The 21,722-nt window shown below is 40.7% G+C and overlaps 2 protein-coding genes across 4 annotated transcripts; both read right to left on the bottom strand.

The window, feature by feature from the left end:
- Positions 1 to 637: 637 nt before the first annotated feature.
- On the bottom strand, positions 638 to 10,340 carry c11h2orf76 (chromosome 11 C2orf76 homolog). 2 transcript variants are annotated; one of them, XM_056389117.1, is made up of 5 exons: positions 9,971 to 10,320; positions 9,834 to 9,884; positions 9,452 to 9,489; positions 4,448 to 4,529; positions 638 to 1,386 (listed from the first exon to the last, which is right to left on the bottom strand). In XM_056389117.1, exons 1-5 carry the CDS (start codon positions 10,122 to 10,124, stop codon positions 1,310 to 1,312), a joined length of 402 nt encoding a protein of 133 aa, XP_056245092.1. In that variant the 5' UTR covers positions 10,125 to 10,320; the 3' UTR covers positions 638 to 1,309. The 2 variants fall into 2 exon arrangements, with proteins under 2 accessions (XP_056245092.1, XP_056245093.1); XM_056389118.1 differs by lacking the exon at positions 638 to 1,386 and adding an exon at positions 1,393 to 2,528 and having other exon boundaries at positions 9,971 to 10,340.
- A 740-nt stretch (positions 10,341 to 11,080) lies between these two features.
- steap3 (STEAP family member 3, metalloreductase) lies at positions 11,081 to 18,628 on the bottom strand. Of its 2 annotated transcripts, none has more exons than XM_056389116.1 (6): positions 18,494 to 18,628; positions 17,273 to 17,778; positions 16,621 to 16,948; positions 16,312 to 16,511; positions 16,054 to 16,218; positions 11,081 to 12,328 (listed from the first exon to the last, which is right to left on the bottom strand). In XM_056389116.1, the coding sequence occupies exons 2-6, from the start codon at positions 17,759 to 17,761 to the stop codon at positions 12,038 to 12,040; spliced, it is 1,473 nt and encodes a 490-aa protein (XP_056245091.1). In that variant the 5' UTR covers positions 17,762 to 17,778; positions 18,494 to 18,628; the 3' UTR covers positions 11,081 to 12,037. The 2 variants fall into 2 exon arrangements, with proteins under 2 accessions (XP_056245091.1, XP_056245090.1); XM_056389115.1 differs by having other exon boundaries at positions 18,457 to 18,595.
- Between the last annotated feature and the right edge of the window lie 3,094 nt (positions 18,629 to 21,722).

Here is a 21,722-nt window from a genome sequence, read left to right as displayed (position 1 = left end):
AAACAGCACACAGTCTGTGGACTGAAAGCAAGGGAGAGGGTGAAATGGAAGTAAAATAAAACCGTCAAAATAAAATAAAATGTGTGAGAAATTTACTGTCAGCAGTGCGACGGGAAAGTGTATTAAATGGTTGCCTGTAGCATAAGCAAAAGTTAGTTCGATATATAGTGATATTAGCTTAGTTGAGTGATATTAATCGATATTGTAGAAAAGTATCCCTATTCCATAATCCCTACACAAACAGGGAACATCTCTTAAATTACCGTTAATGGATTTAAATAATAATAGATATGATTTATGATGTAATCCTGTATACAATACATCAGTTTCATGTCACTATAATTGCATGTCATTTTTAAGTATTATCATTTCTACTATTTTATTTATTTGATTTTAGAATGAGACTGCAACATGAAATGCTTCAAATTGAAGGGGTTTGAAGACTTCCTGAATGCACTGTATTTGATTTTTATCAGTATTTGCTGCACATGTTTTCAGTTGCACTGTAATGAATTTATGTGATGTTCAACAGATGCCTTTTTGAACTTCTGTATTTAATAAAATGTTTAAAAAGACATTGGCCTTTCAGAATTTTAAGGTTATTAAAATAATCATCTTTGGATGAACAATACGACAGTCATGTCTTCAGTTCTTTATTCGGATTCCAAGACATCATTGCCTTCATTAACAGCAATGACATATTTCAGGCAGCAGCCACTCACACGTCTTCCCAAACAGGATTTGAGCACAGAAGAAAATCAGAAGAGTAAACGTAATGCAAACCTTGGAGATGTGTCGCTTAAACCTTTGGGACACTGGTATAGTCCGTGTGCCATTTTCCGAACAAAGTCATTCATTGCAGCTGTGACATTTTATATATATATATATATAAAAGTTTGTTCAAAACACACATAAAACAGTGTTTTGTATTCACACTTTTTTCTCTCATAACCATAACTGCAGCACATTACCAAAGTTACCAGTTAGTTACCAAGTTACCAAGAGTTTAGTGCAGTAAATATTACTCTGTTAATACACAAAAAACATTTTTAAAAAATGCAGCTATCAGAAAACTTTATTGAGTATATTTTAAAACAAGGCTGAAAATTAACATTCATGGTCAAAAAAGAAAAAGGAAATAGAAAAAAGAAACAAAAAGGCGTATGATAAGCTTCAATTTTAAAAACATCTGCACAAATTAAAACTCTACAGTAGAAACATGATGGCACCATTTTTGTTCTCCTGTGGGCCCTGGCATCCTTGACCTTTGGCCTTTAAGAATCTTGTATGCTATAAAGTAAAATACTAGTCACCAGGCACTTTTGGGATTTGCTTTATAAAGACCATAGTCTTCTTTCCTGAAGAAGGCCACTTCTGTTTCACTGGCTGAAACAACAAACAAAAGTGTTAGTTACCAGTGTGCTGAAACTGTACTTCCAGCAGAGGTTCATCAGTATCAATTATCTAATATAAGTCTATTGGACTAATATTGATGGCCTCAGTATATCATTACAAGTAATTCTGATCTTAAATTTAGCTAAAATTTCCATTTGATGACATGGTGAATTAGTCTGTCTAAGGTTTTGATACACTCTGAACATATACTAAGCACTGGTAATCTGATAGTGACCAACAGCAGTAAAATGAAGACAACTGTTTTTACAATATGCAGAGACCTTTTCCAAAATTTATTTTATGATGAAAAATATTACAAAAGGTTAAACTATTTTTTTCAACATAATTCCAAACACTCGCACTATGGGTTGAAAAGCTGTACACAGTGATAATGTAAAAAATATATATAAACAGTGCATTCAGAAAGTATTCGGACCCCTTCAGTTTGCTCACATTTTCTTATGTTGCAGTTCTGTGCTAAAATAAAAAACAAAAAGCATTTTTTCCCTCATCAGTCTACTCTCAGTTCTTCATAACGACAAAGTGAAAACAGAGTTTTAGAAATGTTTGCAAATGTCTTAAAAGGAAAAACTGAAATATCACATTGAAGCAGCTTTATCAGTGATCACAGCCTCCAGTCTTCTTGATCTGACATCTCAAACTTTACACATCTGGATTTGAGGATTTTCTCTCATTCTTCTCTGCAGGTCCTCTCAGGCTCTGTCAGGTTGAATGTGGACTATCAGTGGACAGACATGTTCAGGTCAGGAGATTATCTTGGCTGTGTAAACCTTCAGCCCAGTCTGAGGTCTTCATTAAGGATCTCTGTTAGGATCTCTCAGTCACCCTGTCCCCCCACAGCCTGATGCTGCCTCCACAATGCTTTACTGTTGGGTGGTGTTGTTCAGATGATGAGTAGTGCCTGGTTTTCTCCAGACATGAAGCTTAGAACTGAGGTCAAACAGTTCAGTCATGGTTCCCTCCAGATCGGACTCTGAGAACTGAGCCACCATCAGGTTCTTGTTTTCCTCTCTTCTCCCAGATGTCTCAATTAGTCCCAGTCCAGCACTAGAAGAGTCCTGGTTGTTCATACTTTTTCATGTAAGAATGATGGAGACCACTGTTCTCTGAACCTTCAATGAATCATAACAAAAATGTGAAAAGAGTGAAGGGGTCTGAATACTTTCTGATTGCACTGCAAACATATGGATGAATAGAGGGGACAGTCAGTGCTCCAGGAACAAAATAATTCTGAGGCACAATAATATCAAAACGTATTGATAGTGCAACCTTTGAGAAAACTTTATGGAATTTAATGTAAACAGGAAGTATAGTATGATGTTGATTCAGTTAGCTGCAGGCTAGGCTACAGTTAGTCTACAGCTTGAGACCTGTATATATTTGCCGGTAGTTCTTTACACCATGGAAATCTGGCACCGTCAAAAGTATGTCAAATTAGTCATTAACGATTCCTGTTTACAACATTTCCATGGATGTTCAGACAACTATCGGTGGATTACTGTGATACTGAACTAAATATAAAGACATCATGTTTCACTGGGAACAAAATTTCTTCACAATGGACATGAGTGAGAATGATATCCTATTCCTAAATGGACTATGTCAGAGCCTCTGCTAATCCTGCTTTTGTACTGATTAGCAGCTCAAATTAGTGGGATCAACTACAATAACTTATTTCCCCTTGTAATCATGCACCTGTACCATTAACCTCACTCAGTATCTTTGTCTCATGTTGTTACACTCCAGTCTAGGGGAATGGGAGCACAGCATAAGAATAAGGAGGTTTTTGTGCCCCGATCCCTAAAACCAAAGTCACATTTTGCAAAGTTCAAAGTAAGGGAAGCTTTCTTTAATCTTTTGAAAATGATGCTCAGGGTTTTCATGTGGTCAGCCCAAGTGTTTGAGTGAGCCACAATGTCATCAAGTTAAACTTTTTAAACGTTTTAGAGAGGTGCTGATTCAACTTCATGCTCATGAAATCTATAGTCTGTGGTGCTGTTGACCTATACTGTGGTATAATGAGAGGTCTCTCTAATATTTGTCCTTCCCATTTATATAAATGAGAGCTAACAAATATAAAAAAGGCCAGGTCAAACCCCAGTATCTGTCTGGACCGTGTGTGGTGCATCTGTGAAATTGAGGAAGTATTTCATAAGACACACATACATACACACACACACACACATTTTACCTGCTAAAGAGGAGACTGAAGGGAGTAACCCCCCAAAACAAACAACATCTGAAAGAGGCTGCGGTGAAAGTTTGGAAAAGCATCACAAAAGAAGAATGCAAAGGTTTGGTGATGTCAGTGGGTCACAGGCTTGATGCAGTTATTGCAAGCAAAGGATTTGCAACTAAATATTAAGTATTATTCACTTAAATCTATATCTAAAGTCTATCTGTTCCAATACTTTTGCTCACCTAAAAATTTGGTGTTCTGTTACAAATAATGCTATCTTCTTAATCCGATCCAGATGTAAATACCTGGAAACCAAAGCTGAAATGTTGATCTCTTGTCTCATATTCATCTTTTGATGTCAAACCAAATGTTTTCAGTCTACAGCAAAAGTAAAGGAATTGGCCTCACTGTTCCAATACTTTTGGAGGGGAGTGTATATACACACACACACACACATATATACTGTATATATTAAGTTTGCTTTTTTATCCTTTTCTTTATTTCATCAATTTAATTCAATTAAAAATTACAATGTATTGTAAATATAAATTTAATATGTCCTCGACATTTTTATTTCTCTGATCATTGAATTCCATTGAATGATATGAATTGTGCTTTGGCAATTGAAAATGTCATGCCAATAAAGCCTGTTGAATTGAATTGAAATTGAGAGAGACACAGAGAGAGGCAGAGACAAAGAGAGAGAGAAAGAGAGGGAAAGAAGACTCTTCTATGGAAAGTAGCTCAGGCTTGTTCAACATATTTCATTTTCAGACACTAAAGGCATCTGAAAAGTGCCAAATCACAAAGTTTTCAGTGAGTGTTTAATGGGCAGCAATGACAAACTCTTACCAACACCTGCAGTCCTGAGGGTTTGGCCGTCTTGCAGAATGAGCTTTTCATCATCATCTAAACTCATCACCAGCTCATTAGTCTGCAGAGGGACAAAAAAACCCAACAAAAATCAACCAATATGCATTTGTGAAACATACAGCCTGACTGAAACACACTAACACAAATCTCCTGGTTTCTGACATTGAAACACCAACTGGTTCACTTGTTACAACCCTCCAAATGTCAAAGGATAAGGGAAGCAACACATGCTGATGTGATCTGGCAAGCAAAGTCAGGACAAGCGACAAGAATTGCCTCCTTCTGAACACCAAGACCAAAGTCATTGACTTTCGAAGGTCTCGGCCAACCCTTCAGGACTATTGTGGTGAGATGCATGCAATGTATGATGGAGGCCATCTTGGACAATACCAACCATCCTCTTCAAAATATTCTGGCAGGACAGAGAAGCAGCTACAGCTGCACAAACATCTCATCTTACTGCGCTGCAGAACAGAGAGGTTCAGGAGATCCTTTGTCCGCACTGCCATTAGGGTGTAGAACAACTCAGTCAAAGGAAGTGGACTAATTTAATTATTATTGTTTACTTATTATTAACTGTTATTATCATTATGAACAATGAGCTCATATACACATAAATTTCCCCAAGGGGATAAATAAAGTATCTATCTATTTACATAAATTAAGGCTATTACAAACCCTTTACCCTTTTGATTGTATCGATGGTGAGCACTCAAAGTATTGGTGTTATATTACAAAAATAAACTAGCCAGTCTAAAAATATACATTATACATTTTATTCCTCACAGTCTAGCATCTGTAAGATTTATCAGCCCTGAAATTCCATATCTATGCATGTCTAGTTTAAACTATTTCACATTCATCCTTCACGTGAGTTTTGAAGCGGGTGGTTCACTAATTTGTGTTTTATAGTTAAAACAGTGGTATTAGTGTGTGTTTAGGTAATGTTGGTGTTAGAGTGACTCCTACATCAAACCGTGTATAACACCTGTTTTAGAGGCACCTGCTGTTCCACTGACAGCTGCCACTGCTCACCTGCAGACAGTTATTTGATGACCTGCTGGCCAGGTGACACTGGGTGGACAATTTGTCAGCTGTAGCACAGCTGAAGAGATGACTGGTCCTTTTTTCAAAGTAAAGTTAAGGTTCAAGTTTTCGTTGGACAGTAAACAGCACTGCAACTGTCGACTGTGGGGTCATACAGTATGTACATTTTTTTTTTTTTTAAATGATGCGCTGGCAACAAGTGGCAGCTAGTCCACATAGCTTGTAGCTTTTTGCAATATATTTGTATATATTAGTATATTTTTTCGATTGATGTTTTTTATTCCACGTTGTCATTTCGTCTGAAGATGGCGAAATTAATGTACACAAAGGAAGATGTCAACTCCCTGGCTAACAAGTGTGATGAACTGGAGGAACTTGTGAAGAACCAAAGAGCATATCATTAGTGTAGTCTCATGTGTTTTAGGAGACCTGGTTAAACGACAACACTCCCTACCGTTGTGTGGATTTATCCGGCTGCAGTAAGAGCGGACAGAGACGTTGTAGAAAGTGGAAAGAATAAAGGTGGAGGACTGGTTCTGCTTGTGAACAATAGATGGTGCAACCTGGCACATCACAGTGAAGGAGAAGATCTTTTGTCGGGATATTGAACTGTTGGCAGTTGGGCTTAGACCAGAGTTCTCACACATCGTTGCCATTGTTGTTTACATTCAACCATGAGCAGAGCCTGCAGTCGCATGTGACGTCATTCACAAGACTGTTGCGAGAGTACAGACCAGGCACCCTGATGCATTCATTGCAATATCAGGGGATTTTAACCACGTCACACTCACCTCTCAACTTACTGGCTTCACTCAGTATGTTGACCGTCCCACAAGGGAAAATAAGACACTGGATCTGTTGTATGCAAATGTCAAGGAGGCCTACACTGCTTCAGCTTTACCACCACTTGGCATATCAGATCATAATCTGGTTTTTCTTCAGCCTTCTTACAAAACCTTGTGTACTGAGGCAGACTGCAACCACCACCTCATTCAGGAACTGGACCCCGGAGGCCAGTGTCTAACAGTCTAAAAGACTGTTTTGAGTGCACAGTTTGGAATGTCCTGTTGGAGTCACAGGAAAATGATAAAAGCAAGGACTCTGATCTTGATAGAATGGTTGAATGTACCAGGGACTACATTAACTTCTGTATGGACACTGTAATACCAGCAAGAACTGTACACTGCTTTCCAAACAATAAACCCAGGATCACCAGTAACATCAAGACCCTCCTCAACCAGAAAAAGGAGGCCTGCAGGGATGGAGACAGGGAGAAGCTCAGGTGTGTGCAACATGAGCGGAAGGGGAGATTAAAGCAGGTGAAGGAGGACTACAAAAAGAAAGTAGAGAAGAAGCTGCAGTACAACAACACGAGAGAGGTGTGGAAGGGGATGAGGACCATCACTGGTTATACGGACAAGAACAGCCAGGCAACATCAGGTGATGTGGACAAGGCCAATGAGTTCAACCTGTTCTACAACAGGTGTGACACAGCCTGTTCTCTCTCCCACTGCTTCAGCTGCAGCTTTTCCTACGCCATCTCCTCCACAACCTGACACCGCAGCTACAACTCCCTTCAGGGGTCAAGTCTCCTGTCCTTTACAGCAGAGGAGGTGAGGGCGGAGCTCAAGAGGCTACGTCCTGGAAAGGCAACAGGCCCGGAAGGTGTGTGTCCGAGGCTGTTAAAGGACTGTACAGCCCAGCTGGCTGAGCCTCTCCAGAGGATCTTTATCTTAAGCCTACAAACAGGGAGGGTCCCGATCCTGTGGAAAACATCATGTCTTGTTTCGGTACCTAAAGTAGGACCAACGGATGAGATAAATGACTACAGACCGGTGGCTCTCACACCACACATCATGAAGACCCTGGAGCGGCTACTTCTCCACCTTCTGAGGCCACAGGTTGAACATGCACTAGACCCCCTACAGTTCACCTACAAGCAACATGTTGGAGTGGATAATGCCTTCTTTTACATGCTCCACCGGGCCCATTTTTACTTGGATGAGCCAGGTGGTTACATGAGGATTATGTTCTTTGATTTTTCAAGTGCATTTAACACCATCCAACCCACCATCCTTAAAGACAAGCTGGAATGGATGGGGGTGAATCCCTGCTTCACGTCCTGGAGTTATGGATTACCTGACAAGACGGCCACAGTATGTCAGGCTGGCAGACTGTGTCTCAGGGACAGTGATGAGCAACACTGGGGCTCCACAGGGGACTGTTCTGGCTCCGTTCCTGTTCACCCTGTATACGGTGAACTTTAAATACAACTCTGAGTCCTGCCACATCCAGAAATACTTGGATGACACAGCTATTGTGGCGCGTATCAGGAACGGGCAGGAAGAGGAGTACAGAGATCTGACGATGGACTTCAGTGAATGGAGCGGCAGGAACTGCCTCCTTCTGAACACCTCCAAGTCCAAGGAGATGGTCATGGACTTTTGGAGGTTTAGGCCCACCTTTAAGCCAGTCAACATTCGAGGGAAGGACATTGAGGTGGTGCATACTTATAAATACCTAGGTGTGCACCTGGACAGTAAACTGGACTTGTCCCTGAACATGGATGCCATCTACTGGAAGGGGCAGAGCCGGCTCTTTTTCCTCAGGAAGCTCAGGTCCTTTGACGTCTGCAGTGAAATGCTGCACATGTTTTATCAGTCAGTGGTGGCCAGTGTACTCTTTTATGCTGCAGTCTGCTGGGGGCAGCATGTCCAACATGAACACAAGGCTGGGTCCAGTGAGTCTGGACTCACTCTGGACTGTTGTGGAGAGATGCATGCAATGTAATTTCTCCATGCACTCTGAAAACAAGGTACATCTATTGTGTGTTAGCAAGCTACATAAAATTACTGTCAGAAATGTATTTTAAACAGTGCAGGCTGACATTAGCTGCTAGCCTGCTAGATAGCGAGTGAAAAACATATTGTTTATGGTTAACCAACAGCTACAAGGTTAAGTTGATTGCAATAGGCATGTAGGGCTGGGTATTAACACCAACTTCCCGAATCAATTCAGTTTTGATTCACAATTCAATGCAATTTCACATTTTAATCGATTCGATTCAACATTGATTCAGTTATAGATATTATAGTTACCAAAATTCTCAGAGACGTAATGCTGCAAATTGTTCCTCGAACCTGATGCATTATTAAATATATCACTGTTTACATTTAGAAGCAAACCAAAACACTTACATTAATGCACTTTCTATTTAACACGACCAAAAGTTTGGACACATATCTTGAGAAATAATAATATTATATATAATGATAATAATAACTCAAAAAGCCCTTATGAGTGGGACATTTGAATACTTGTTGAGGGAATAGGATGCTTTTGTACATTTGATGAGAGCTATACACAGCAGAATAAGCACATAAGCAAGTTACTATGGTTATTATTCATATTCATGACATACAATTGGATGCTGCTTATTGAATATTGCAATTACAATATGGTGATATATATAAAGGTGCTAATTCTTAATCAGTCCTTCAATTGACAGTTGAACCATTGTAGTTGAATCACAGTGTAGAGTTCAGCAGATCAGTGCTGATTACAATACATTTCTATCCATAAGAAAGACATGACAGTAATGTAATGTGACTTACTAACACACAATAGTTGCACCTTATTACAGCAACAAACACTAATAAAAATCCAGACAAATCCAACATTTTTTTAAATCTTGCAAAGCTATTGAGACTGCTCATTATAGCAGCTTGAGAAATTGGTATCAGTCAGATGACCAGGGACAGACCACTTAGCGTCATATGCTGCTAAAACACAAGTTACATACCAGACAATTTTTGTGAATTGTTGAGGACACTTGGTCTTCAGACGCACAATTCATTTCTGGCCCAGCAGTGTGTGTGTGTGTGTGTGTGTGTGTGTGTGTGTGTGTGTGTGTGTGTGTGTGTGTTAGGTAGATACCTTAGCTCCATGTGCTTGGTGGATAATTTTCATTGTGTCTGGAAATGAAAGAAAAGAGAACCAGATGAAGAGCAAGGACTTTGCCGGGTGCTGTAGGGGGAAAACATGAAATGACAACCTCCTCAGATCTGGTGCATTAATCATCATTACCTCTGACCCACTACATGTCCTGTTATTTAGCTGCCTCTCATCATGACCTGATTATTTTCCGGAAAATATTTACAATCACCATTTGAGGTAGTGAGAAGCTTTGTTTGCAGCCTGGACATAGGATCTCAATCTCTGACAGTCCTCTGCAGCGGCCCTGATTTCTGCTTCACCTCCTTCACTACGAGCTGAACTGAATATGGTGCTTCAGAAATGTGAATCATGTCAGACATACCATAAGCATATTTCCTGAAGGGAGGGGGGAGCCCTGGTCTCGTTGTGATATCTGAAAGAAAATATAGTTTGTATCAACCTCAACCTCTGTTAATAACATGACACGTTATACGAGTCAGGCCTGTTGTATTCACTCACCGTCTCTGACGAACTGGATGAAGTCCTGCACCGTCTGGTCTAGACTGATTCCGTGAAACACCACCGGTTTGAAGTTTCTGTGCTCGAATGACCTGACAAGACGAACAGTGACCACAGCTTCTCCCGCCATGTCCTGATGCTGGACACCGACCATCGACCACCGCTCCGACCGTTAGCGCTGATGAAACAGTGATTAACGGGGATTCTTCAGTTAACGTCCGGAAGCTGCGGGTCAAACTGCTCGGTTGTATGATGAATGTATCCAGCGTTGGTTTAGAAGCAGCCTGTCGCATATCTGCTCAGGCCAGATCAGTCGAGATTATTCAACAGTTCAGACCCGGTGAGTCGATAACAGAGCGCTCTGTCTCACAATCCACCGGAAAGGAAAATGGCGCCACCTACTGTATTGGAACATGAAGAACATAGGGAGAAATTTACCCAATGATTAATGTGTTTTATGATCCTCAAATAAAGACAAAGTTACGTGTATGCTAATCAGGTTTGATGATGTGTAAGTGTTCACAGATATAGCCACAAACTCAGACCTACCATCTGAACAGATGCAGTAAAATAGATGAATAGATAGATAGATAGATATAGAAATACAAGTAAAATAAAATGTCTGTATTCTACTAACAACTTAAATTTCAACAATCAAATAACATCATCAAACCTGATTAACATACATGTAACTAAAAATTGTTTTACAAGTTGAAGGGTGGCCATTTGCTAGTAGCCATGACTGATGAGCTGGAATCTCACGTGATTTTCTGCTGTGTTGACAGAAAACATAGAGAAATACAGAACTGCAACCAAATACAGCACAGACCGGAAGTGAGTTAAGAAACGATATAAGGCTGTGAGTATTTGGACTATTACACATTTCTCGTTCATCTGACTCTGAGTTTCAGCACAATCAATTTGACTTCATGTAGCCTATCTGTTCAAACAAAAATGTGTAACTGTCCAATTACAATTCATTCAGAAAGTCTTCAAACCCCTTCACTTTTCTCACGTTGTTATGTTGCAGCCTGATGACAACATAAAAAAAATGTTTTTCCCCTCATCAGTCTACACTCAGTTCTCCATAATGACTAAGTGAAAACACAATTTTAGAATTTCTTACACATTTATTAAAATGGAAAACTGAAATCTCACATTGACATAAGTATTCAGACACTTTACTAGTTTAGCTCAGCTTCCTCCATTTCTCTGGATCATCTCTGAGATGTTTCTACACCTTGACTGGAGTCCACCTGTGGTTAACTCAGCTGACTGGACATGATGTGGAGAGACACACACCTGTCTATATAAAGTAATTGTTTCCTTTCTTTCTTTGTGTGAAATCAGAGCTGGAATGAAAAGTTGATTAATAGATTAGTCAATTAAAATTAATCAGCAATAATTCTGATAATCATTTGAAAAAATTTTAAGCATAAAATGACAAATATTCTCTGGTTTCAGCTTTGTTCCTGGTTTTCTTTGTCGCCTCTGATGGTAAAGTGCATTTCTTTGGAATGCTGGTCAAACAAAATAGACATCTGAAGATGTTGGTTAGAGTTAAGACTAAACATTGAAACAATTCAGAAAATAATCTGCAGATTAACTGATAATGATAACTGCATTTTTAGGCAGATTCATCATGCAGCTCGTTGAATCCATGTACAGGCTTAAGTTAACTTGCCAGACCACATGTCACGTGTGAGTGATTCCCTGAGTAGATCCTGTCTCTGCTGTCTCTGACATGGCGGAACAGTGATGCTATTTGTCTGACTCTGTTATCAACTGCAATAAATTTTTCTAAAAATGAATTTTCTTAAAAATCTTGCTTTTCAAAACATTCCAGCTAAATGAAGGTAACAGCAGGATCATGGACAGGCTTAGATCACTGCTCCACTCTGTCTCTCCCCCCTCTGTCTCTGTATCTCTTCTTGATAGTGTAGAGGAAAAAGGTGGCAGTCATGAAGGAAAGTCCAGTTAAGGCCTTTCAAAGTCCAGAGCTGACAGAATTCAGACTCGCACAGAGAGATAAGAAACATCTGTCTAGATTTGTTTCCCTCCTGAACACTAGACATCACCAAAGTTTTGAGGAGGATCCGCTTCATTTGACCCTGGCTGGTTATTTGGGGGGCGGTGTCTCTCGCTCTCCCAACCCCTGCGGATCTTTGCCAGTCTTGACGTCAGGCACGGCAGAGCCAAGAGGAGCCGTCCCACCAGGACGACGCAGGGCAGAATGAGGGCCAGCAGGTAGACTGGAGGCAGGTAATAAGGGTAGGCCCCAGGGAAGAAGGCAAAGTCCCAGCCGAAGAAGAGAGTGTGCATGATGGAGAGAGTTAAGGCAACGTAACCAAGTCCTGACTGGAAACACAAAAAACAGTCAGTCAGAGAATTCCACAAAATGTAACAAAGATAATTTAGATGATTAGAACAAACATCGTTTCCTGAATGAGCCTCTGGAGACTCATCATCTCATTTTCAACATGGGTTTGACAAGTCATTACATTTCACAAACTATTGTGTGTACATAAAACTTACACAGAAACACAATTACACAGTGTTAGCTGCCCGCACAACATCACACATCTGACAGATTACTCAGTATTACAGCTGCACAATGAATCAAAATACAGAATCGCAATATGGCCAAGTGTAATATCAAAATCACATCACAAGAGCTGCAAAAGATTGCAGGAGCTGCATTTTTTTGATAAAGGTAAAAGGTGTTTCATTGTTGTGCATTGCAGAGCAGAGCCAAAGCAAGAGTTGTATTGCTACCGACACCCCGACCTACAAATCATATTCTCAAGGCGTAAAGGAACATGTTTGTTTGGTACAAGTGCAACAAATATCACATCATCATCACTTTTAAATCTTCTGTGAAAATGAATCAAAAACAATAACTCCAGCTGAAATCACATATCTGCCAAAATAATTGCAATATGCAGCCCTCGGCCCTACTGAGTATTTATGCATCAAACAGGAAGCAGCATTAGCATTCATTTGCAGTCATGGCTGTTACTTGTTATTTCTGTTCCCTCTCTTTTAGCTCTGTTTGTTCTCCACCTCCTCCTGAGGAAAATATCTGGCTCTTTAGCAGCTACTTGCTCCACTCTGTTCACCAGCTGGTTGCTCATTCTGTCTCTTCCTCTGTGGTGCTGAGCAGGTGGTGGACAGTGCTTTTAGAGCTTGAGTTGAGTTGAGCTGAAACATACATTAAAGATGTTGGAGCCTGTTTGAGCAGATGAGTTAGAGGAATGGGACAATACCGCTGCACCTGCTCTGCAGTCATGTGGGGTTCTGCTTTGCCTCTATGACTGAGTGAGGCAGAGGGGTTGTGGTATACAGAGGCATCACATGACTGATCTGGAGACTGATGTATTTTATTTAGTTTGTAAAGACAGCCAAATAGCTCACAGATCATAAGACAGGCTTTAGTTTGTTGTTTTGTTTGTTATGATGATATTGAAGAAACATGAGGACCTGGCATCATTTACTGAGTAATGATATGTGGACATCAGATCTGAATTTCATATGACACCAGCAATGTGTCATTTTTCCAATAACGTTCTGCATTTCCGTGTTATTTCTCTGGTGTTGCTACCAGTTGGTTTGACCCTCCAGGTTTTTGGAGATGTTATAGAATCAGGAATAATTAAATAGCATCCTCTGCTCTGTAGCATCAGTTAGATTAATTCTCAGATCCTCAATCAGTTTCCTAGAGGAGCCTGTGGTTGTTGAGCTGATAATACCTACTGACGATGCACCTGCCTCATGAGTCCTATGAGTCAGTTCAGGCCTAAGAAAATCATGAAGCGTTGAACATTTGTAGAGAGTATCATTGTTTATGTTTGCTGCAAAAATCAACAAAATGTGTAATTTGACTGTATAGATATACCTCACCTCCCTTCACATTTTTAACTCCTCTGGGTGAATTTTACACTTTCCCCTTTTCTCAAGTCTGTCTGAATACAGTACTCACATGTCTCACAATATGTACATTTAAAGACCCATCCAGATTGGCCATAGGACGTAATGTGACTTCACAGACGTGGTCCCAGCTCTGTGCAAAAACACTTTCCAAAGTTCAGCTAGTTACTGAGGCTTCAGTTACAGTGAGACACAGTGTGTAAATTACGCTTTTTGTAGGAAGCTCACTGTTTCCTCATACCAAGCTGTGTCCTGGTGTAGGAGGGGATGAGCCAGCCACAGACAGGAGGAGTGATTACAGCCACCATCTTTACTGACAAACATGTTGAGCCTGGACTTTAAGTATAACTAGAAAATTCCAGGGAAATTTTGAGTGCCACGGGGGCTACTGCCGGGATGAGTACATGATTTATTTCCAGTGTTCAAAAGTCACCCTGATCATATTCTGGTTTTGAGAAATGTCTATATATAAAAGACTCTGATATAAAACTATGTCACATCCCTCCACCATGTATTATGTGGGAAATATCTCATATTCTTTGTTGTTTTAAAATCCTGAAAGCTAATAAACATTTGATAGGTTTGAGCAGAACTGAAGTGGTTTAAGAGATGTATACAAAAAAAGCAGAAAAAATATTGATATATGATGATTTTATAGCCTTTTCTTTGTGTGTCCTTTTTTGGACGCGAGGAACCCCAGAGGGTACAAAATGTGTTACCAGTGTATAACAGACCTGTAACAGTAACTGACATTAGATTTTAAAAATATGTCACTTAAAAAAAGACACTTTCTTGCAGAAATCCATACCTTCAGCTGTAACACAGCCAAAATGATCAGCAAATCAAAAAAGAAAAGGACCCCTGAGGGTTAATAAATCCCATGAACCGCTATTTAAATTACCACTATTATGTTTTTTTCTGTGCTAAATTTAACATTACTGGGGAGGAGAGCAACGCGACTAGAAGTGACAGCGAGAGAGGGCTAGTAGCTTCTCCTCTCCTCTGTCTCAGCGGAGACCGTCACAACTTCATTCACTCTTTTAACAAAACAAAAAAAAGCAACAAAGGAAGCAGTAAATGGACTTACATATTTAATACCTAACTAAATGTAATTTAAGACCTAACATGCGGCTAATGTAAAGCTTGCGGAGGTTGGAGAGTTGGTTATCTGGTTGCTAGGCGCACGCACACAGGTCAGGAGCTGCCGTTGCCATGGCAATGCGAAAATCTGCCCAGAATTTGGCTTCTACAATGGCTTCAAACAACTGCAAATTATGAGAAAACCGTTACTTCTTTTCATAAACCGAAAAGACCGTGACAGACACTGAAGCCAGAAGTTTCTACAGTCTCTATTTTATTCAGATATTCCTTAAAATGAGTGAGTAAGCTCAGTGCGAAGACAGAGTGAGATTCTTTTGAAAAAAAAAGTCGATTACATTAGGTGTCAATGAGAGTGAGACAGGTATTGCTGCCGGACTCGGCACCCCTGTTTAAATTTTGTGGAGACCCTGCCTGTCAAAGTTACATTTTATGAATCCCAACAACTATGTCTACATTTTCAGAAAGAATTATTTGTCTCCTTTTTACGGTTTGGCCGTGAGCTCGAGTTAAAAATAAAAATAAAGGTTATTTTTTACTGCTTCACGCACTCTAGCCAACTGACGCTTTCACTCTAACTTTGAAGAAAAAGTGATTTGCACTCCTCCTTTGAGTGCTCACAGTTTGAAAAGTTTACATGTTATGTAAAAACAGTTCCTGTCTTTTTGAGAGAGCAGAAGTTTTCCTCCGTTTTATAGTTTGAATCACATTTCTACGTGCAGGTATGAGAGAGCTGGGTGACTCAGAAAAAAGGTGCAATTTTGTAGAAAAAAGGTGGGTTTCTAAAGAAAATTCCAATGCATTCCTAATGCATTATTTATTCCCAGTTTTTTGGGAATAACTTTGGGAAAAATTTGAATTTTAACACAAAAGTCATAGCACCTCTTTCGGGATCAAGACACACGTTTTGATGTATATATTACCGGGGGACTGCGGGACGAGTTACGCGACGAAATTTGGCGGAAGAATAATAAACCTGAAAGAGAATATTAATAGATGCCTCGGGGCGGAGCAGCAGGACAGAGAAGTCTTAAAATCATATGCTGATCTAAGCTGACCTGAACAAATGTAAACTCCCTCCAGCTGAGGGCGTTTCCAACAGAAGGCAGAGAGGTAACAGCCAGCAGACTGAGGACTCCAAATCCCAGAATCCCACAGGACAGGTAGAGGTCAGACCTCCACACCTGTGACTCCACCCAGGACTTTTCAACACCAGCTTTCACCTAAAAGTGAGTGAACAAAAACATATATCATATATACATATACGTATGTAAACACTGTAACAGCTCTGTGGTGTACACCAACCCAGTACTCACCTGCTGGTAAGCTGCATTGAGCAGTGTGTACCCTGCAGCCCTCCGCAGCGTCAGACACATACTGTACACAGCGTGGAGGAGAGTGCAGAGGAAGCTCAGCAGGCCGAGCTGCTTCCGCCTGCACAGCCAACGGTCTAACCAACCTGGAAACCTCTTATATTTGGTTCCCCTGCCCAGCTGAAGGACAGCTGCCACAAGACCTAAAGAAACACAGCACTTAATATGACTGTGACATTTTCATCCAGCGTGAACAAAATAAAGGTGCTATTTCTGTACAAAATTAATTTACAGGAGATAACAGAATGACACCTGGAAGATAGACGAGAGCCAGTGTAACCAGGGCAACCGCCGGCAGAGTCTCATTCACCGTCACTAGTGGTAGCTGGTGGAAGTTGTTCTCTCCTTGATCGAGGTAGGGCAGCAGGATGTGCCTCACGAAGCTGTATCCATAGAAAAAGAGGAAGAGAAGGAACATGGCCAAGATGGGGCCTCCCCAGGAAGGGAAGAGGATGAGCGGGGCTTCCTCAATGTCTCTGGATCCACACAGACCCCCCAGATCCACAGGGCTAAAGCCAAGACAACGAGCCAGCTGGAGCACCAAGGCTTTAGAGTGGGAGCAGTCACTGCAGACCAGGACCTGGAGGGGGATTAGATCAAGGGAGACCAGATTTTCAGGGCATCAGACACAGTGGATCAGTATAGAGTATCACCACTTCTTCTTAGACCTGTACTGTACTGATGTTACATAGTGAGGTGTGTTTCCAGGTGCTCCAGAGTATGACTGCATGTGAGAGAAACAGTTGTATCACAATAACAATATCACCATGTAACTACATGCTGGTGTCAGTGTACATATCAAAGTCAGCCCCACAGAATTATTGTGAAACTGACTTCTTTCATATTACCCAAAGGTTCTTTAGTTTGACCTGAGATAAATGCTCTTTGCTGCGTACCACCTCACCTGCCTGCTTCCATCATAGGCTCCAGCCTGCAGCGCCCAAGCTGAGATGACATTGAAGCCCTTGACCACCCTGCTCTCTGGGAACAGCTCTGCCAGCCTCTCTGCATGTGACTGCTCTCCACTCTTCAGCCTGGTGGCATTGCTGACATCCACCAGCACCTTCCCAGCCAGCAGCTCCCTCAGCCCCACCAGGGTGTAGTAGTGCTCTGGGTAGACTGCAACGAACACCACCCTCTCTGCACCGTCAGCAGCCTCCCTCTGTGATCGCAGCTCCACCCCGTCAGGAAACATACCCCTGGGAATACGGTTTGGGTCACGGCTGCCCACCACCACCCTAAAACCACAGGCCACCAGCCGGATCGCAAGGGACCGGGAGAAGTCTCCAGAGCCAATGATGCCAATCACAGGGCCTCCCGGGCAGCGAAGCAGGGGCTTTGAGGCATCAGATGAGGAACCAGCCAACAAGGGCGTCTTCATGTCACTCTGCATGATGATTAACTAAACAACTGTGAAGTAACACAAGGCTGATCAACAGCAAAGAACTGTTACCTGATTAAATGAATATTCTTTATTATTATTATTATTATTATTATGAAAGGAATGGATATGATTATCTTTGGAAAAAATGTTAAATACGATGATAGTTGGTCATGTGACCCATGTATATGTATTTATCACACCTGTGAACGCTCTCGTAATTGTAGGCTACTAAGTGAACCTGAAGAATCCAAACGCGTTGTAGTCTCAGTATTATATTTGATTTTAACTGGCTAATTAACCGAGCAGCACCTGACGGAGCTGGCGGTGCACGGGAAGTTTGTTCACATCAAATGTTCCAGTTTGATGGATTGTACTGCCTTTTTCATCTTCACCCCCTCAGCTCACAATTAAAAAACAGCCTGTTCAGTAATAACACATGACTCAACATTCACATCTCTGCATGTTGACAATAATTAATAGTTATGGCAACGCCAAAAAACACCTTTTTAAATCTGACATAATATTTATAAACCTATATCACGGAGGGAGAAAAATATATATAAAAAATATATAAGAACATATTTAAATATCCTTTAGTCGTCTACTTTGATTAAACAGCGTTTCTATGTAAGTCCATGAGAACAAGAATGAAACTGACAACAGCTGAGTGCGCACACTTACAGCACAACTCAGCACAAACACACCTTATTACTTTAACATGATTGAAGGAAGATGACTCACGTCTTCTCTGCAAGGATCTCAGTTTTAAACCTGACCTAAAAGCTTCACGTTCAGAACTGCTCAGTGGATTTGTTGTCTAACACTCTGTACGACATTTACACCACAGGACAGAGGGCTGTGCCTGTCACGTGTCCGGTAAGCGCCGCCCACTGGTGCCTTCACTTACTCCTGATCAGCTCCGACTTTTGTTTTCTTGTAAAAACCTATGATTAGACGCTCTACCACACTGGATAAACGATGCAGTCTGCATTCATTCCCGTGTCAAATGAGTAGTCTCAAGTATTTACCAGCTCCAACTCTGATCAGCTGTGATGTAGATATGACACCCAAGCTGTGTGTCTTTCAGAGCGCAGACACTGTAAACACACCTGTCACCTGTCCAGCTGTGGTCCAGCTGTGCTGCGCAGCTACACCTTGCGCTGAGAGTAAACCCCCGACACTGACAGCAGCACTGACCCGGGGAAGAGACGGGACGGATCCATGTTAGCATTGTGCACTGTCCTCTCAGTCTGAACTAGGACTCAATCGCCTCTTCAGCGGGTTATAGGCGCTCATTTTGGTTTAAGAGTGTATTAGTGTGTAATCTACAACATCAAAAAGTTTTTTAATCACACATTTTAAAATTACATACAAACTATCCAGCAGTGCTGAAAGTCACTAAACTTTATTTCCTGTGAATTAAATATTCTTACATTTATTTGACAGTCTGTAGTTTAGTTAGGTGCCCACTTACTTTTTAGACTAAAATGTTATTATTGTTATAAAAAAACGTATTATTATTTATATTATTATTATGTTAGTTATTTATCATAATTTTAAATAATAAAATACAGTGATAAAAATTAAAAGCAGTGGTTCCAAATCTTTTCAGTTTGTGTCTCCTAACAACAAAGCACTGTCTAAGTGTCTGCTTCATGTTTCAGGTGTCTATGAGTCATAACAGTTCCACCACAAACACTCTTAAACCCCTACAGATGTTTTTATTAAACAACTGTTCATAGCCCAAAATCACAGAGCTCCTAAGATTAACTGGACTGATACAACTGGGTATAAACACAATAGACAGTCAACACATATTAAAAGCTACATTATTTTCAGTCATCACATCATCAAAATACATCTTTCATCCATTTTTAAATGACAGACACAGGGGTCTAGAGTTACAGATTTGAATTAGGTCACATCTGTTGAACAGCCATTGAAAAATGGAAACAGTCGGGAAAATGTTTCTTGGATTCATGGTCACAAAATTGACATCTACAGTGCACACCATTTGCTGGTAATGTCCAACAGCAACTGAAGGCATCACATGTGACAGAGGAAGATAAGGCATGCTCCCTGTGTGTCAGTATGATAATGCAAAGAACAGAGGAACGACTACAGTAAGAAAAACATACATACATACATTTCATTAGTATTTGGTAGCCTTGCCTTTAAACTGTATGACTTGGGTCAAACGTTTTCTGTTCCTTCCACAAGCTTCTCACAATAGTTTGCTGGAACTTTGGCCCATTCTTCCTGACAGAACTGGTGTAACTGAGTCAGGTTTGTAGACCGCCTTGCTCGCACACGCCTTTTCAGCTCTGCCCACAAATTTTCTATAGGATTGAGATCAGGGCTTTGTGATGGCCACTCCAAAACATTGACTTTGTTGTCCTTAAGCCACTTTGTAACTAATTTGGCAGTGTGCTTAGGGTCATGTAACTATTGTCATTATGGCCAAACAGTTCAATTTTAGTTTCATCAGACAACAGGACATGTCTCCAAAAATTAAGTTCTTTGTCCCTGTGTGCATTTGCAAACTGTAATCTGGCTTTTTGTTGCTTTTGGAGTAACAGCTTCTTCCTTGCTGAGTGGCCTTTCAGCCCATGTCAGTACAGGACTCGTTTCACTGTGGATAATGACACTCTCTTACCAGCTTCAGCCAGCATCTTCTCTAGGTCTTTTGCTTTTGTTCTGGGGTTGATACGCACATTTCGCACCAAAGCACGTTTATCTCTGGGACACAGAACCCATCTTCTTCCTGAGCGATACGATGGCTGGACATTCCCATGGTGTTTATACTTGCATACAATTGTTTGAACAGATGAACGTGGCACCTTCAGGCATCTGGAAATTGTACCCAAGGATGAACCAGACTTGTGGAAGTCCACAATTCTCTTCCTGATATCTTGGCTGGTTTCTTTTGATTTTCCCATGATGTCACATAAGGAAGCAGTGTGTTTGAGGTGTGCCTTAAAATACATCCACAGGTGTGCCTGTAATTAACTCAAATGTTGTCAGTTAACCTATCAAAAGCTTCCAAAGCCATGACATCATCATCTCGGCTTTCCCAAATTGTTTAAAGGCATAGTAATCTTAGTGTATGTAAACTTCTGACTTTGAAGAAAGTAATAAAAAATTGCCTAAAACAGGAAAAGTTTAGTCTGATTTAATATCAGACAGTAAGAAAAAAAAGGTTATGTGTCTTTTAATACAGTGTATGTAAACTTCTGGTTTCAACTGTATATATATATATATATATTCAGGCCATGCTGCCTGTAAATACAGAAACAGCATACAGACACCATATCAGAGCTTTTATACTCCATGTCATTAGGAATAAATAATAAATGTTATTTAAAGACTGTTTTTCAGGCTATTAAAAACTGATCATAGGAACAATAATTAGGTTCATGAATGCTCCATTTACATTCACCTGCTAGGCCATGGACAGATCACACTGGACACACTGGAGCACACTTCACCACACTTCCAGCTCTACAAATTACTCATGTGAAAGTTAATGGGAAGTCAAGATGTCCAGATGGCTGCAGTGATGGATATTACTCTTCAGATTAGGGTCGGATATAACCTGTGTGACCGGGTGTTGCCAAGAGCTGAAGAAGATTGAAGAAGACAGAAGACTGATGAAGACAACATTCATTCATCCTCTGATTCAACATATTCCTGAAGTTGTGCTGTAAGCACCACCCCTGCTGAACTTACAAGGTTCAGGTCAGGGTGGATGTAACTGAACCTTTATCACTGAACGTATGACTGAACCTCCAACACTGAACCTACATACATCAATGAACCCTCATCACTGAACCTACATCACAGAACATACATCACTGAACCTTCATCACTGAACCGAGGTCACTGAAATGACATCACTGAACCTTCATCCATCAATGAACCCTCATCACTGAACCTACGTCACTGAACCTACATCACTGAACCTTCATCA

Source organism: Seriola aureovittata, chromosome 11 (genome assembly GCF_021018895.1).
Source record: "Seriola aureovittata isolate HTS-2021-v1 ecotype China chromosome 11, ASM2101889v1, whole genome shotgun sequence".
NCBI lineage: Eukaryota > Metazoa > Chordata > Actinopteri > Carangiformes > Carangidae > Seriola > Seriola aureovittata.
This window is presented reverse-complemented; position numbering and strand designations above follow the sequence as displayed.